Source organism: Equus asinus, chromosome 1 (genome assembly GCF_041296235.1).
Source record: "Equus asinus isolate D_3611 breed Donkey chromosome 1, EquAss-T2T_v2, whole genome shotgun sequence".
Taxonomy (NCBI): Eukaryota; Metazoa; Chordata; class Mammalia; order Perissodactyla; family Equidae; genus Equus; species Equus asinus.
The window spans coordinates 111,662,622-111,679,502 of record NC_091790.1 but is presented as its reverse complement, the minus strand read 5'-3'; the positions used below and the strand labels follow the sequence as shown (position 1 = coordinate 111,679,502).

At 39.2% G+C, this 16,881-nt stretch overlaps 1 protein-coding gene across 2 annotated transcripts in view; it reads right to left on the bottom strand.

Annotated features, from left to right (window-relative positions):
• The window catches only part of RELN (reelin), a 466,017-nt gene that overhangs the window by 188,347 nt on the left and 260,789 nt on the right, over positions 1-16,881 (bottom strand). For both annotated transcript variants that reach the window (XM_070505680.1, XM_014831901.3), the window contains exons 9-10: positions 14,205-14,301; positions 11,192-11,432 (exon numbers count right to left, since the gene is read on the bottom strand). In XM_070505680.1, coding sequence (XP_070361781.1) covers positions 11,192-11,432; positions 14,205-14,301 — 338 coding nt within the window. The remainder of the gene's footprint in view (positions 1-11,191; positions 11,433-14,204; positions 14,302-16,881) is intronic.

Sequence of the window (16,881 nt, the reverse complement as noted above, 5' to 3'; positions counted from 1 at the left end):
TTCCTTGGAAAGTAGAACACAGTGTCACTAAGTGACAAGAATTTGCCATTCAGAAAAGCATCAACAGGAAACATCACCGCAAATTCCTCACTGTAACAGGCCCTTGGCCACAATTCAGGATGGCGTTTTTCTAAGGTTGCTCCCTGCACTCTGCTGAAAATGTTAATGACTTCACCTCTGTACTTGTAAAAGTACTTGCAATGGCCTCCGCCATAGTTTAATTAAGTTTTCATCAAAGATGAACACCGAGGCACCTCTTAATATTATCTCCCTGGGGTCTAATGGCCCTGATGATTCTTTCAGACATCTGTAGCCTTACAATTTATTTTGCGACGGTATCCTTTTTGTTGGGATGAGGATACTGGGCATTTGGGCCATGCCAGCTTGCAGAGCGCTGGTGGCAGATGGAATGAAATCTGCCTGGTAACCCTTCTCCTCCACAGGAGCAGAGAGCCATCCATTTCCTCCATTAAGGAGTTGTCACTCAGCCCACCCAGCTGGAAGACCATTTTTGATAGCCAAGCTGGCTGGTGGCAGACAATTGAGATACAAAGTGCACTTTAAAAGGAAGCTAAAACATCATTTGTAGGAAAATTGAAAATGCATGGCTTCCACCACAGCCAATTTTTTAATGACTGTAATATTTTAAGTGATTATTTTTGCCACTTCAGATTGCTCCTTAGAGAGGAGAGGTTTTTTAATTAAAATCTAGGCAATGCAAACAGATGAGCTATGAGGAGCAGAGGAAAGAGAAATAAGATGAATAAAATTAATTAAAATGGCATTGTTGGCAAAGCCATAAATTAGCCTTAGCCACTGTCTGGCTGGAAATAAAATATATTGGTATTTGAGTTTCCGGATTAAAGTGAGATGTGTGACTGAGTGACTGGAAATTGACTGAATTATAGCCTGCATATCATTGTGTTTCCTAGGTCCTTCACTATGCTATGGCTATTATCACACAGAAGTGAGTATTTCCTACATCCTGGTTCAATGGTCTTTAAAGGGACAGACTTTCATGCTATAAAAAAATCAAAATAAGAAGAGAATGATTTCTCTCATGAGGCAAAATGAATTTCTGTCCTTTTCCACACATTCAATGCTGGGTAATTTAATGCCAGTTAAAGAACTCAAAACTTGGCTATGAACACCGTCCAGGTGCGGGAGGGCTGAAGTGCATTTTCCCTAGTCAACACAATAGATTCAGCCACGGTGAGTGAATTTGAGGGAGCTTAAAGAGTATTTTTTCCTCATTATTTTCTGGATTCATTAAGCGTTCACATTTGAACCACTTTGTACTAAGATTTATAAAGATTCAATTTAGGGTATATTTTGTGACACGTGTATAATTACTTGGCAACAGTTATGACAACTCTAAAATGGCAATAGTGACGGATCTGAATTGGAGTAATGAGAGGAAAAGTAACAACGTAAATTCCATAGGGCACTTGTTAACCTTGTCTATGGGATCAACTTGACTTTCACAGTGTCTGAGCTTTTCAGACTTGCCTCCTCAAATTAAGGCTGAGCATGCCAGGCACAACACGGGAGGCTGCATGATACCAAGGAATGAAAGGGCCGAGCTTTATAGCAAAACATACTTGGCCATGAAAATCAAAGCTGTTTGATCTTGGGGAAGCCGTTTGCCATTCTTTGAGACTCTGTTTTTCCATCTGTGAAATGGGGCTTATTGTGAAGATGAGATGAGACAACTTGCAGTAGATCACAGGTAGCAGGTAACATGCCTACTAAAGGGTGGTCAATCTTAGAAATCAGTTAATGTTAATGCCTTCCCCTTTTCTGCCCCATCTTCATTCATTCCTTTAACAAACCTTACTTTAATGAGCGCCACTATGCAAGTTATTGTGCCCTGTGCTGTGCTAGGTACAAAGAGGATGGAAAATGTTACTACGCTTTTGATGTTCATAGAGAATAAAATAAATTTCACTTACTGAACATTTTGTTAACTTAATTAGTGATTAAATGTGTCAGCTTCAGACCAAAAACAAACGAAAATGGTGCATTGGGTAGGCAGGCTCTGGGGATTCGTATGAATGGTTATTTTCAGCAGAGTTTTTCAAAATTATTTGTTTCTGTGTTATTGCCACTCTTGTCATGGTGATTTGGCTCAATTCCATGTTTCACTAATGCTATTCCACGTTAATTACTATACAAATAGGCCACATTGGGGGAAAATAGTGAAAAGCACACTACTCATGCTTAACCCTTCATCCCCAAAGTACTCTTATTTGCTTAACAAATTATATTCTGGCTCATTCTACAATATCATGTACCCACCTCTTGGGGGAAACATGACATTGAGAGAGCAAGGCAATCGAAAGTGAAGAACATCCCAAGCAAAGGGAATTGAGGTAGACAGCATGCAATTAACCAGGCTGGAATCTGGCCAGAAAATCATAGTTAACATTCCGATTCTTAATAGGAAAAGACATGGGAACACGGACTAGCCACAAGTCTAACTGAGCTCGGGTTTATCCTCATTAGAAAATCAGGACTCAAACCCCTCAAGTTACAGACCAGATAGTTTCCAGCAGAGTGATTTGCAAAGCACATTTCTGGAAAGCCTATCTGACTTCCTCCTGTTTGTCCTGACACTCTAAAAAAAGAAAATCACTGAATGGATTGCTGAAACCTTCTTCTGGGGTGCTCAATTTCTGGCAGACAAGTCGGGCATTATAGTAGGCAGGTATTGTTCCGCCAGGGGATTACATTACCAAAAGGCACATTTGAAAATGAATTCTGCTTTGGATATGATCAGCCCTTTTACCATTTGTCTCAGATTTTTTCCATTATCCTTAACTTGCGTTAAGACTTTAAATTTTCAGACAAATTAATTTACATTTTTTTCATAATTTGGACATAACGATGTTTATTCTCCATTAACGATTCAACGATTTGTGACAATAGCGTTAGACGGGTGACAGTGGAATCCCAGAATGAAAGCTCCAATTCTGATTCAGGACTGCAGATTTGCCTAGTGTCCACTGGGACAATGAATTTGGCAAACGCATAATGCACAAGAGTTATAAGAAAATTAATAGACTCTCTTGTTCTGACTTAATGCTTCCCCTTAATGGGTTGTTGATTTACCGAATGGCTGTTGTCTTCATTAGGGCTTTTTTGGTGTTTGTTAAACTGGGAAAATTGACATTATTATTGGATATTTATCACGAGTAAATGAAGAGGAAGCTGTCTGTCTAACTGGAAGTGGCTGTAGAGAGAAGAATAAGATATGACCCTTCTAAATTCTGTATACTTAGTTACTCCCAATGCTTGGCATAAATTTGCAAAATTTAATAAATTACTTTTTAAGGGTATTTCTTTTAAGTCCATGTGATCAAATCACAGCCTATTCTAAAGGACAAACCTTCATAACCGAATCTGTGTCATTTAGAGCTGGTTTACTTCTCAACACAAGTTGACATAAATGTGTAGAGGGAGTAATCTGGAATTCTTTACTATCCATACGGTGAACTAGGGTAATAAATAGAAAAGATTAGCAGGTGCAGGCACAGCAATCAGAGTGGGAAGATTTCTTAAAAATAAAAAATACATGGAACAGCACCTATCTCACAGTGATCTGCATTTAATCTGCAGGTCAATTCCAGGGTTGACAGAAGCCAGTGATTTATGCCTTTCCAAGCTGAGGGTAACCAGGCTAGCTGGGCAGACATAAACATTTATTAACAGTGAGCAAGCAAAGCCCTCTCTCTCTCACTCTCTCTATCTCACAGAGACACAGATAGCAAGGAGTCATGTATGATTCATGCTTTCAAAATACAAAATTTTGGCTGCCACCAAAGATGGGAACAAACAAACGAACAAAATGAAGCAGCTGCTTGGCCAATATTCACCTCCATGGCATATCGCTCCATTTGGAAATTCTGCTTTGTGGGGTACTGTTAAAGGATAAAGAAAAAAGAAAACCCAAAACCCTGCTCACAGCTCTTTCCAAGTCCTTTGTCCCTGGGTTCTCCTCTGAGTACCTTACTGACTGTGCAGCTCTTCTCTTTGATGGTGAGTTATGGAAAGCGGGAGACTTCAGCAGCGCCAGGCTGAGCGTCTAAAATCTCACATTTAGTGTTTTTCTTTGAACTTGAAATCAAGGATATTCTCAGCTTGCAGGATGTGTGTTTGAGAAGTTGGAAAGAGATGACTTTGATGGCCTTGTCCAGATGTTTCAAGAGTGACTAAGGGAAATTAAGCACTAGGCATCCAGGGTCTTTGTAGACACCTAATGTTTATCTCTTATAGATAAAAACTCGGATGACAGGGCCTTCCTCAGAGTACTCACACCTACAAAGCATTCGCGAAATGCCATGATTTTACTACTACTATTACTGTTACTACTTATCATAAGTATGGATACTATTATTATTTATTACTATTATAGTCGGCCCACCATATCTGTGGGTTCCATATCCGCGGATTCAGCCAACTGCTCATCTGATCGAAAGGCCTATGACGGTTGTGCCTGTGCTGAACACGTACAGACTTTTTCTTGTCATGACTCCCTAAATAATACAGTATAACAAATATTTACATAACATTTACATTGTATTAGGTATTAGAAGTAACCTAGAGATGATTTCAAGTATACAGGAGGATGTGCGTAGGTTATATGCAAATGCTACATCGTTTTATGTAAGGGACTTGAGCACGTGTGGATTTTGGTAAGGGGGGATACTTAGGGATGACGGTATTTATTATTATCCGGTATTCACACAGTCTCCAGGCTATTGCAAGGATCATTCCCAGATAGGAGAATCCTACCCAAGGTGAAATGCTCATTCTTGATACTACGTGTCTCAAACGGAAGGGGGCAAAAACATCAGTTCATTTCCCTTAAACGTTGATGGCAAAACCAAGACCACTCTCACCGAGATGGAGCAGCAGAATTTGCCCTGAGATTAATCATACTCTCACTTCAGAAAGGAAGAATGTGCCTCCCACTGTTAAATGTGGCACAAACACCCAGAGCCCCCTGAGAGAGAGAGAGAGAGAGACGCTGCGGGAGATGGCACCAGGGGGAGCAACAGCTAATTCTAGCAACTGAGGATGATGAAGTGACAGCTATATGCTGTATCCTCGGAATAGGAACAACTGACACAGACAATTCTTGATTAGTCTGGAAATCATATACCAAAGTAAAAGAAGGATGCAACATTCAGTGAAAGAAGGCAAAATCACGTACCCAACCATTAAGGCAGGTGATTCAATATGGAGCGGGCTGCAGGCTCCCTGCCTTGCTGAGTCCGTGATCTGCTCACGCTGGGAGCTTGCTAACGAGGGTGGTGTTCTGGGGAACCCTCTACCTGCAGCACTATATTTACTGGCGTTTAGAGCCCACATACTTGGTTGTGAATAAAGGGCTGCTTAGGGATTTGTGAGAAATAAAAAATCATGATGGTAATTAGCAGCATCAGAATGTGGTACAGCTTTTCTTCCACATGGGAAACTTCTCCAGAAAAGCACTGGAAGATGAGTCAGACAAGGCCATGAACTTGTAAGGAGAACGCAGAGAAACACAGATGGCTGTGGAGGGAGAACATATCAATTCTATAACCTCTTATAGTCCTCCTTGGCTTACTAATTCCAAAGCAAAAAGCACAAGTGTAAGGTCAGGTTTTACATTAAAAGCCAATACTGTTATATATCTATTTTATATTAATTACTAAAGAGTCAACAGATGGTAATGGCCCCTACCAACTCAGGGCAGATTTAAACTGATGACCTATAATTGCAATTCTCCAGATCACATAAACTCCTTAAGTTAATTACTCTATTTGGTCTTATATCAGTCTGCCCTACTTGAGATAAACAAGGGCAGGCGCAGATGAAATGGATCAAATATTCCCAAAGAAACTAAAAAAAATCAAAGAAGACAAGGAGAAATATGTACTGCGAATGCCAGTGACTCATTTTTATCTTCCCTATTAGGCTTGCCACCTCCAACATTATTTTCAAGATCACCAGCTGGATGGTTTACATACTCACTACTTTCTATTCCCTTGTTTTGTGGACAGCAGCACTTAAAAAATCATTTGTTGTTAATAATGAAAACTACTATTAATATTCCAAAACACAAATGGCATTTAAATTTCCAACGGAATCTGTTTCTCATTTTGACTGCCAAAGTTTACATGTATGAGCAATACTTGTGTCCAATTTAATCAATTTAATGCATTTGGTTTTGGTATTACTTTAATGACATTTAAGGATGACATAAATTGTGAAGTCTATATATTTTTCTATCTTATTCTTTCCCCCTCCCCATAATTGGCAGTGTCAGCTCAATCTTTTGCCTTCTACTCATTTTCCTCTATATTCGCTTCCTTGTGAAGCACATTTGTTCTCAAAGTTTTCAATGAAGAGGACACATATTTATTAAGCCATTTCTATGTGCCAGGTACTATTCTAAGGGTTTTACATGTCTTTTATTATTTAATTATCACAACCTGAGGTCTTGTTACAGGTAAGGACACTGAGGAACTGAGAGCTAAGCAACTTGCTCAAGACCACATGGCTCATAAATGGTGAAGGCAAGATTTGAACGCAGAGTCTTAAGCCCATTTTCTTAACAGGTGTGCTGTAGCCAGGCCAATTCACATATTTTCAGCTGCCTTCAAGGCAGCACTGAATTATAAACTTTCACTTCTTTCCCCACAAACTAGATCTTCTTGTTATTTTTTTCTGGCTTTTCATTCGTTCAATTAACACCTAATAACAACCGATCGTGTGCTAAACACGGGGGATGGAAAAATGGTAGAAATGGTCCCTGAGCTTACGAAGCTAACATTCTAACCAGGGAGACAGAAATATAAAAATCTACGAGGCAATGTTGTAAATGCTCTCCTGGAGGGATATGTCCAGTGTAGCAGAATGTTGCAATGGGACTAGGTTTGCATCAGTTTTGGTTAAAGCTCCAAGAAAATGGGTGGCAACTGCACATGCCAAAATGAGGTGATGGACCAGCTCTAAGGACCCAGCAAAAGAGGTGATAAAATGGCTTAGTCACTCACATCGAGGGTACTCAAGTTTCAAGTTGGCATGTGTGGGAAGCTGGACAGCAGAGAGACGATTTCTTTAGAGAGGGTCATTGGTGAGCTGTGCGTCCCACCCATGCCCATGTCAGGGAAGGAGGGTCCCTTCTCCCTCCTCAAGCCGGGTGCTCAGGACTTGTAGGGCATGCTGTATGGGCTCAGACTAGGGCCTGGGGCCTCTGGGCAGGTGCTTGGGTAGCAAGAGGGCTGTGTTTAGAAGTAACTACTCTCCCCCCAACAATGGATCCACGGTGAGTGTTCACCACAGACGAGGCTTGGGCTCATGCACACAAAAGGCAGCCTAATTTGTCTAAGATGCTGCCCTGAAGGGCTCCCTGGAGGGGCAAGGAGCCCTCAGCAGAAAGTCTGTAGTCATCAGGCAGAGGTCCGGTGGCTCAAGTGTGGAAGCGGACGTGACCTGCCGGAGAGATGCACTGGGGAAGTGCAAATGAGAGATCCCCAGCTTTCATGAGGAGCGGGGAGATTTCCAAAGAGCCTATTAGCAGATTCAAGAGTCAGCTTTGATCACTTGCCAGGCTGAGGGATCAGTAATTCTGGCTCACAACAATATCTGCCTCTTGTCTCTTCTCCTTCCTCAAGACCCAGTCCTAGAGGGTCCAGAGGCTGAAACTCCTGGGGGGTGGTGAGGAAGGATAAGAAGCTGACCACCGCCTCCATTCCCACTGCAGCAGACCTCAGCCGGAGCGGGGGAGAAGCTGTGGATGAAGCTTGGAGTTTGGACTATTACAGTGAACTCGTCATATATGTTATTGAGCTGAGACTGTTTGGGAGACGAAAGTGACTGGATGACATTTTTGGTCTATCAGCAGTCTTGGGACGTGCCTTGGTTTTCATGCAAAGAGGGCAGAGATAGAGAAGCTGTCAGAGTGAATCTGAATGATCACTGGGGAAAAAGAACGGACCTGTTTTCTATAGCCAGTTTCCATCCCTAAGTCCTGCTCGTTCAACCTAATGTTATATCCAGAGGAAGACATGTGCAGCACAAATGGAATAAAGCTGGAGCAAGATCAAGAAAGATGAGTAAAACAAGAATCTTTTAACCTATAGTCAGAGAGTGATGGGGAAGAAAATGGGCAGATAATTTAACAAACGGATGTTGGGAAGAAACACAGGACAAACAGACGCACGCGTTTATATTTACTACTTCTAAGAGCAAAGTCACGTGGCGACTGAGATCAAGATCAAGTCAGATTCCTGCATTTGAATCCTGGCTCCGCCACTGGTGAGAGGTATATTTGGACAAGTTATTTAACACTTCTATGTCCACTTTCCACATACGTAAAGTGGGGCTAATATAGCATCTTCTTTATAGGTTTATAAAGATCAAACTATATGAGATGACATATATAAGCCTGTGTGTGTGTGTGTGTGCATGCATGCGTTCATGTGTGTGCCTGGAATAATAAATGCTCAATAAAAATCAGCTCTTATTACTTAGACAAAGAGTCTCCTACCTGTGCTTGGACATTTTTTCCTTGAATGAGCTCTATTTTGTAATTAAGCATGATTTCTCAATTGCTTTTGGACTCACTCTTTGACCTTAGTTAAGATGTAAACATCTTGGAAACTTTTATTGAACATAGAAAAGATAACACGTAGGTTGAGCAAACGAACAAACATAACCCTCAAAACCAAAAGTCCAAAATAAAGCAAAGTTTAAAACGTCCTGTGACCAATAGGAACATTGAGATGAATGCTTTCTAATTGGTTGTATTCAGTTTCCACCTCAGAGGTCACCAAGCGAAGGAGCAATATTTAACGAAGAAATTGCATACAGTTGAAATAAACAATTTTTATTTCTAGAACTCCAAATCATTTGGCAAAAGCAAGTTTTTCATGCTCAGATGTTTGAGCCAGAAAGCAAAAAGGTGGTCATGTAAATGAGTTAAAATGACAATTCTTGGATTTTATTACTGCAAAATTTCAAGTTTTAAAACGAAACATCAGGGAAAAATTTCTATGTGATAACTAAGTCAAAAACCATGATCTGAATCATTACTACGATTTTTTTTCTTAGAAGGCAATAGGTCACTAGGCAAGTCTTAAATGCGTGATTGGTAAGCTATGAGTAGGAGGAGGGACCACAAAGAAAAACGATGCTCCATGTGAAGTTGTAATTTAATTAAGCATTACTATTGAAGCAAAACCACACTTCATGCATTTTTACCATGGGTACCATGCATTAAGAAACCAAATAGCTAATTAGATTAGTATAATGGCTTGTAAAATGAAGTATAAAAAGTGCATTTATAGAGTAAAGGGTACTGAGACCAAGTGATAAACAATCCTCATGGGAAAAGGATGTGAATCCCAGGCTCTGAGTCCTTCCTGTGTTTCCTGGGTTTACGCATCTTCTTGCCAGTGTTGAACGATGACAACAGAAACCCTTCCTTTAATCAAGTGGTAGTGGGATATGACACGGGATAGACAGCCTTACAAAGGTTCTTTTCTATACCCATATGAAAGGAATCCATGACTCTCTTTAAAGGGACCAAGGTTTCAGAGTCTTTTTCAGAAAAAAATTCCATAAAGTTTACTGGGTGTTTTCTCACATTGAGCAAAGACGATGCCTGTTCCTAATGCCAGTCAGTTGGTGTAATTTCATCAACTTAAAGCAAAATGTCCAGAGTTTGATCTGTTAAGCAAGAAGTTATTTGTGCCAGGAGAGTTCCTGTGTTGAAGATTTTCTAAATAATTTGGAATCATTTTTCTAGAATTCAAATAAATTACTAAAAGGAGGTGAGCATCTTAGATCTTTACATTCCTCTTGCTACTCCTCTTGTGACCTCACCCATACACAGCACAGGACTTTTTGTACCCATGACCCACATTTTTAAAATGCTCTAAGCTGTATTTGTACTTTTTTTCACATATTGGAAACTTGACAGGGCCAAGCTGAGGGTCTAATGGCATATTTTATATTGCCTGGGCACAATTTCCTATTCCACATACTCTCTGGGCAGGTAAGCCCAGGATTTCAATTCCAATTCAAAAGGTTGATAATTGCCAAACTTCCTCTGAGTTCCTGATCCATACATCGAACCTCCCATCAAATATTCCTTCTTGTCTGCCCCCAGAATGATCAAGATTAACATGTCCATAATGGACAGCATGGTGACAGGTACAGCATATATACAGCATAGTTAGTAATACCGTATTGCACTTTTAAAAGTTGCTAAGAGACTTGATCTTAAAAGTTCTCATTATGATAAAAAAAAGTTTTGCAACTATGTATGGTGACAGATGTTAACTAGACTTATGGTGATCATTTCACAATACATACAAACAACGAATCATTATGTTGTACACCTGAAACTAATATAATGTCATATGTCAAATATATCTCAATTAAAGAAAGAGAGCAACAAGTCCAAAGTGAATCCATCAATTCCTGTGAACCTGCTCCTCCTATGAATGGCACCACTGTCCAACCAGGTGCCCAAATCTTGTCCTTGACATCTGCTATTCCCTCGTCATCTGGATCAGTCCCCAATCTTCTCCATTCCCTCTCCTAAAAATCCCTGAAATCCATTCACATTTCCCCATCCTCTCCCTGGATGAGGGAACACGATCTGGCCAACACGATCTCCCACTGGACTGCTAGCGGCCTCCTAATGGTCTCCCCACATATGCTCTCTCTCTTCCATTCTGTCCTCCATCCTCAAAAGGATATTTCAAAAATCAAATCTGACTGTCCTACTCTTATTTAGACCTCGTCAGTGCCTCCCATCACCTTTAGGACAAAGTTCAAACTCTACAGCAGCTTGGCAAGACCTCCAAGGTTCTGTCACTGCTCATGTCTCCAGACTTAACCATCACAAGTCTGAATCAACATCTGTTAGGCAACTATTATGAACGTTGTCCAAGACCTTTTTCTTGTGTTCTCACCATCTAGCCTTTATGCACATGATTTCTGATCCTAGAAACAGTATTCCTCCCACCTCACCAACTCCAAATTACCCTTCGGTCTCTGCTTGGATTCCCTACTCTTTAGAATATTTCCTATTCTTTTACTAGTGGATTTGGTAAGAATAGTTATCTTTGTACAATTTGGTTTATCAAGCTTTAGATATTAGAAGGGAGAAGGAACAAAAGAGAGACCAAACCTTAACTGTAGCTCCTGGGAAGAAAAGCCAGTTGCCTGTGTCTACTGGATCCAGACTGTCTTCTAAAATGACTTGTCTGTGAGCTGAGTTGATGACCAGGATGTTATCCAAGGCCCAGCAGGCTTCATACACTTCACCTACACGGAGATTTTCCTGCTTCCACTGAAACTGGACGTTTTCCCCTTTGGCGTCTTCAGGAAGGTACAGGATATGGATGATTGTGCTGACATTGGAAGGCGCTCTGAAACATATGGTGAGACGGGAATTGGTGCCGCAAGAAAGTTTAACAACGCTCACTTTTCTTTCTTATGGATCAATTTTGTTTCTTAATTAAGATCATAGTTTTATTATCTTAAAAATATTACTTACATTACAGGTTAAACACTCGCAATCCCACAGCCCTTAAATCTTTTAGCATATGCTGACTCTTAAGTTGCTCATATTGAGTGATGGTAGTTTAAGTACTAAATGTCTTCAAGAGATTTACTTTTCACACAAGGCGGACACGAAGAATTCAAGTAAGCCAGTAAAAGAACAATTGAGGAGAAAATGCTGCCTACTTCCATGGTGCCTGTACACAATCAAAGTGTCTCCAGCACAGTTTTTTGCATATGGTAGGCACGCAATATAAAACAGTTGATTTTATTTGATACTAAGAAGAAAAAACGGAGAAAAACTATAAAATCATTATCTTAATTTTGATTTACTCTGAAATTTTGCATCTTTTAGAGGCCAACGTATGCTACATGTTTCACAGTCTTTACATAATAGTTATTTTATTTCTAGTAACCAGATACACTTTTATTTGTTTTGTCTATATGAAATGTGAGATTTGCCATGAGAATTAAATGCTCTATAATTCTTTGCAATTTCATGTAGATCAATCTTTAAAAACTTGATATAATTTAACATGATTTTTATATTACATCTGTTAGAATCTAGGCCCTTTACTATATAATAAAATATTTTCACTAAACATTTTATTCTACTAAGGTAGAAACCTGCTATAGTAAAAATGATAGCTTTGGCCAAGATTAAAAGTGGTGCTAAAATGCAAACTAGTAGTACCCCAGGCTTACTATAAATCAGTTTTGAAAGGACTACAGAAAAGACATATTTTTCACTCACGAATGAAGCACATATATATCCATAGACTTGTCAGTGCAGGTTATAGATGGTGCACTCTACCTTTGGGGGTAACCAACTCCCCTTTCTTTTAAGATATTTCATGATGAATATGTTTTTAGCTTCAAAAATAATTTAAACCGATGACAATAACATATTTCAGTTTTAGGAAGTGACTGAAAATACGTTCATTCTGCTCACTAATGGTAGGGAAAATTTGCATTAATGAGTATGATAGTTTGGCGCATGACCTAAAATTGAAAGTTTCAATAAAACCAAATGAATCAGCTGAATGTGATCTTTACATGTTGGAATTAAATGTGTACATTCACTATGCGTCATATCAAAAGCATGTAGCTATTTTCCAGCAAGAAATATCTACTACAATTTACCTAAACTATGATATATAACTACTAGCTAGAGAAAAAATGGAAGTTTGGGCAAAATTTCCAATATTTATGCTGCCTTGCTTAAAGCCATTTACATAAATATTTAATATGAATGTATTTTCAAAATAACGATTAGAAATTAGAAAGAATCGGGGCTGGCCCCGTGGCCGAGTGGTTGAGTTCGCGCGCTCCGCTGCAGGTGGCCCAGTGTTTCGTTGGTTCGAATCCTGGGCGCGGACATGACACTGCTCATCAAGCCACGCTGAGGCAGCATCCCACATGCCACAACTAGAAGGACCCACAACGCAGAATATACAACTATGTACTGGGGGGCTTTGGGGAGAAAAAGGAAAAAATAAAATCTTAAAAAAAAAAAAAAAAAGAAATTAGAAAGAATAGTAAAATGCTCTATTATAAAATTGGCACAGTGTGTCAGAACTTGGCTTGCCACAGGTACCTATAAATTATACATTATCCTGTACAGAGGGAGATAGTATATTAAAATCTATGAGTTAGAATCACTTTTCTCAGTTTTTGGTTAGATCTGAGCTGAGACTTCTGACAATTTTTTTTTGCGAAATACTACTAGAAACTTTGGACAGATTGGTTTAGTCTTAAAGACTAAAAACCTAATACTTATTCTTCCCTAAATAAGTCACAATTCTTTCAATACGAAAACATGGCAAGGGAAATAGCACGTGAGAAAAGAAAACTGTAGAAAATTAATGGAAAATATGCTACTTGAGTTATAGTAATTTAAGAACTAAACCAATCAGAATAACTACTTTATAAAAGTTCAAGGTATTTTTTTCCGTTAAATATCTGCATCCATTTTGAATTTTGTTTTATGATTTAAATTATGCAGAGGTCGTAAACATAATTTCAGTTTTGCTAATTTAGCCGAATCTTTTCAACTTGAGTGAGCTTCTTCAAGCATCCTACCTCACTTTCTTATTGAGGGGTTGTTTTTAAATACAGAAAATGTAAGAAATGATTATAAGTCGCATCACAATTACGATAATGGAATTTCAGAACTGGCCTTACGGAAGTTAGAAGGGAAATAATGGAACTAGAGATTAGATGCAAAAGGCACAGTGGTTATTAACTCATTATCGGCACAAACCGGAAGGAATTTCAGTAGTAATATAGTATATTCGTAGGCCTATAAAACAGGCCACAGTCAGGCTGCCCAGAGAGATGGGTGATGTTATTTTCTGGAGGATTCCATCATAAAGGTTACTATCCCAAATATGCTTTTACCAAAAATAAATAGTTTGTCATAGCAACTACCGACAGTGGGAAGTTCTGAATGATAAAAAATACTTTTAATACTTATTCAAGCAGGGCAGATGATAATACATGTACTTATGTACTCAACATAATTAACAACCAGAGTACTTATAACCATGGAGACTAGTCAGTGGTAGAGTGAAGGCAAACAGGGAAGTAGAAATCCACCTAGGTCAGAATTTATGAAAACACTGTAAATTATAACAAACCTAATTTTCTCAAGCAGAGTCCAGTCGGCACTATTATTCTTGGCATATGACACGGTGATGCTGGGGTCTGAATAACTAAAGCGACATGAACCGGAACCTGTAAATAGCAGCAACAATACATTTCAAAGTTAAAAAAGAGTAATTACATATTATCTTTTTTGATAAATATCTTAATTTTCTAACCATTTAGACATTTATCTGATTGCTCCCCCATTCTTCCAACTATGCTGAAATTTTTTGTGATCTGTTCTGATAAATAATATTTATAAATAATTTTATGAATTGGAAACAAGGCAAAAAAGGTAAATTGCAGATTTCTTTAGAGATACACAACCTTCTAAACTAAATTATAAAATAAGCACTTAGTTCTATGCCAAGAAATATCTAAATATTATAAAATGATTAATAATGCCATTATGGTTCTTGCAAGTTATTATCAATTAATAGCGATTACATTAAATGGTATATGTCATTAAACTGAATGAGGAATAAAAATACCATTCTTCTTGTCTGTGTGTGTTATTTAAATGAGACAGTACGTGAGAAACTACAATACTATAAAGAAAATTCAAGTACTAAATGAATGAGAACTATCAGAGATATGACTGATATTCTCCTACTATAGCCCACCGTAAAAGATTTAAACGAGAGACATTATGTCTCATTGTGAATATTTGATGATTATTTCTCACTGTTATTTTCAACATTGGAAATATGAACACCAAAGGAAGTTTTAAAACTCTAAGAATTTGTTTCTACATGTTCAATGAATTCCTATAATAAAACATAGTAAAACTGTAATTTCAAAGATCTTCTCAGAATACCCCAAACAGCCATGAAACATATGCCAGAAAAGTTCATCGTAACTGAATAGCAGGATTTTTTATACTATATTAAAAACAAATGAACCAAAAGAAAAAGAAATAGCGCAATTTATGTTTAACTTTCACCCATCTGCCTCAGCAAACGGCATCTGCTGACGGCTTGTACATTTGTAGTACGCAGGAGTTCCAAGCTTTAATCAGACTCATTTATCTTATTTCAGTGGTGTTTAGCACAACACCAGTGAGTCTGCAATCGCCAAAGCTGGCAATGTGCTAAGAGGCCGAACAGGAGTTTTTCTAGATTTATTCTCACAGCCAAAACGAAGGAGAAAAAAGCAGGAAAGAAAGTCTATTCAAAGGAAAGCAACCCAGCAGCTCGGAGCCCAAAGAGAAACCCACCTTATGCCATTCTGATCGTTGCTAAATTCTACCCTTCATAAGCAGCTCCTTAAAATAAGTATCAAATTGTGGGGCTGGAAATGGAAACGGCCGGGATATGTGGAACAAACCTCAACACAAACATGAATGAGGTCTGGCAGACAATCTGTTTATTTCTAAAGAAAGCTCAAATTAGCCTAAAGAATTTCAATGGTATTTATGTGCTTCCTTTATGGTGTCTACACCATAAGTACTTACAAGCAAATATATGTGAGTCCCCGAGAAAGGAAAGGATAAAACAAATGATAACCAAAGATGCTCTTTACAGAACGCAATTCCTGGCAAATTGTCTATAAATCGAGAAGAGAGAAGGAAAGCTGATAAACACCAAAATAAAAATGTGCCCAAGTATGACCTTGATGACACATAGGGCTTCTCTCCTGTCTATTATGCTACAATCTCAATGTTTTGACTCTAAGTTTATTACACACCCATAAAACAAAAAGGCACCTGGCAGGTGACTCACTTTTCCTCAGCCACTTAAATTCTTTCATATCCAAAATATTAGCATCTTTTGAAAATTCAGCAGACCCTCATCAGCTCCTGCCAGGACTCTGCAATGGTGATTAGCTGGTCTCTGTCTACAGCATCACATGTCCTTATCCAGTCACACTGTCACCAGTGCTCTTCCTACAAGTAAATTCAATCATGTTACCTCCCTCTTAATCTGTCAACAATTCCTCAGTCCCTTCAGGATAAAGCTGTACTTCTGCTTTCAGTGGCACAAAGGTACACCGTTCCTAGAGATCACATGTATATCCTGGAAAACAGAACTAGCCCAGGGTTATCTTAAGGGGTTCACAAGTGAAAAGATGGTCAGAAAGGCAAATGGACTCTAACAGAGGGATGGACAAGAGGAAGACCAGGACTAGGGTCCTGGGTATGAGTGGCATCAGAGGAGAGGCATGCACAAGCCAAGGGAACTGAAGTGGGAGGTCCCCAGCTGGAGAAGCACCCCCCAGGAGAACCAGTCAGCTTTGGATACCTGCCCTACTCTGAGGCCACTCTCACCAAACTACCGTTCCAAATGGTGCCAGTCCAATGAATAAATGATTCCCCACTCCCACTCCAAGGGTAGCTGTTCCACATATACTGGGTGAAATTTCTCTTCACATAAACCCTTCTGAATTGCAACCCCACTGTCACCTAGACTTAGGTAGCAGAGTTAAGATTTGTTCTTGCCCACACTGACAATGGTTTCTTGCCTCTGTCTGGGATGAGGGGAGGAAAGAGTTAATCAATGACCTTCTGCCCAGGTGCCTGATGCGCCCCCAACTCCCTGCTCCCAGACGCTTGGAGCAGAGCCATCACATACCTCAAAGCACCTCTCCTGCAGGGAGGAGGCAATAAGAACAGGTGCCACGTGCAACAGGTACCTCTTTCTTTCCCCTCTTAAATCCAAGATCCTTAATTGC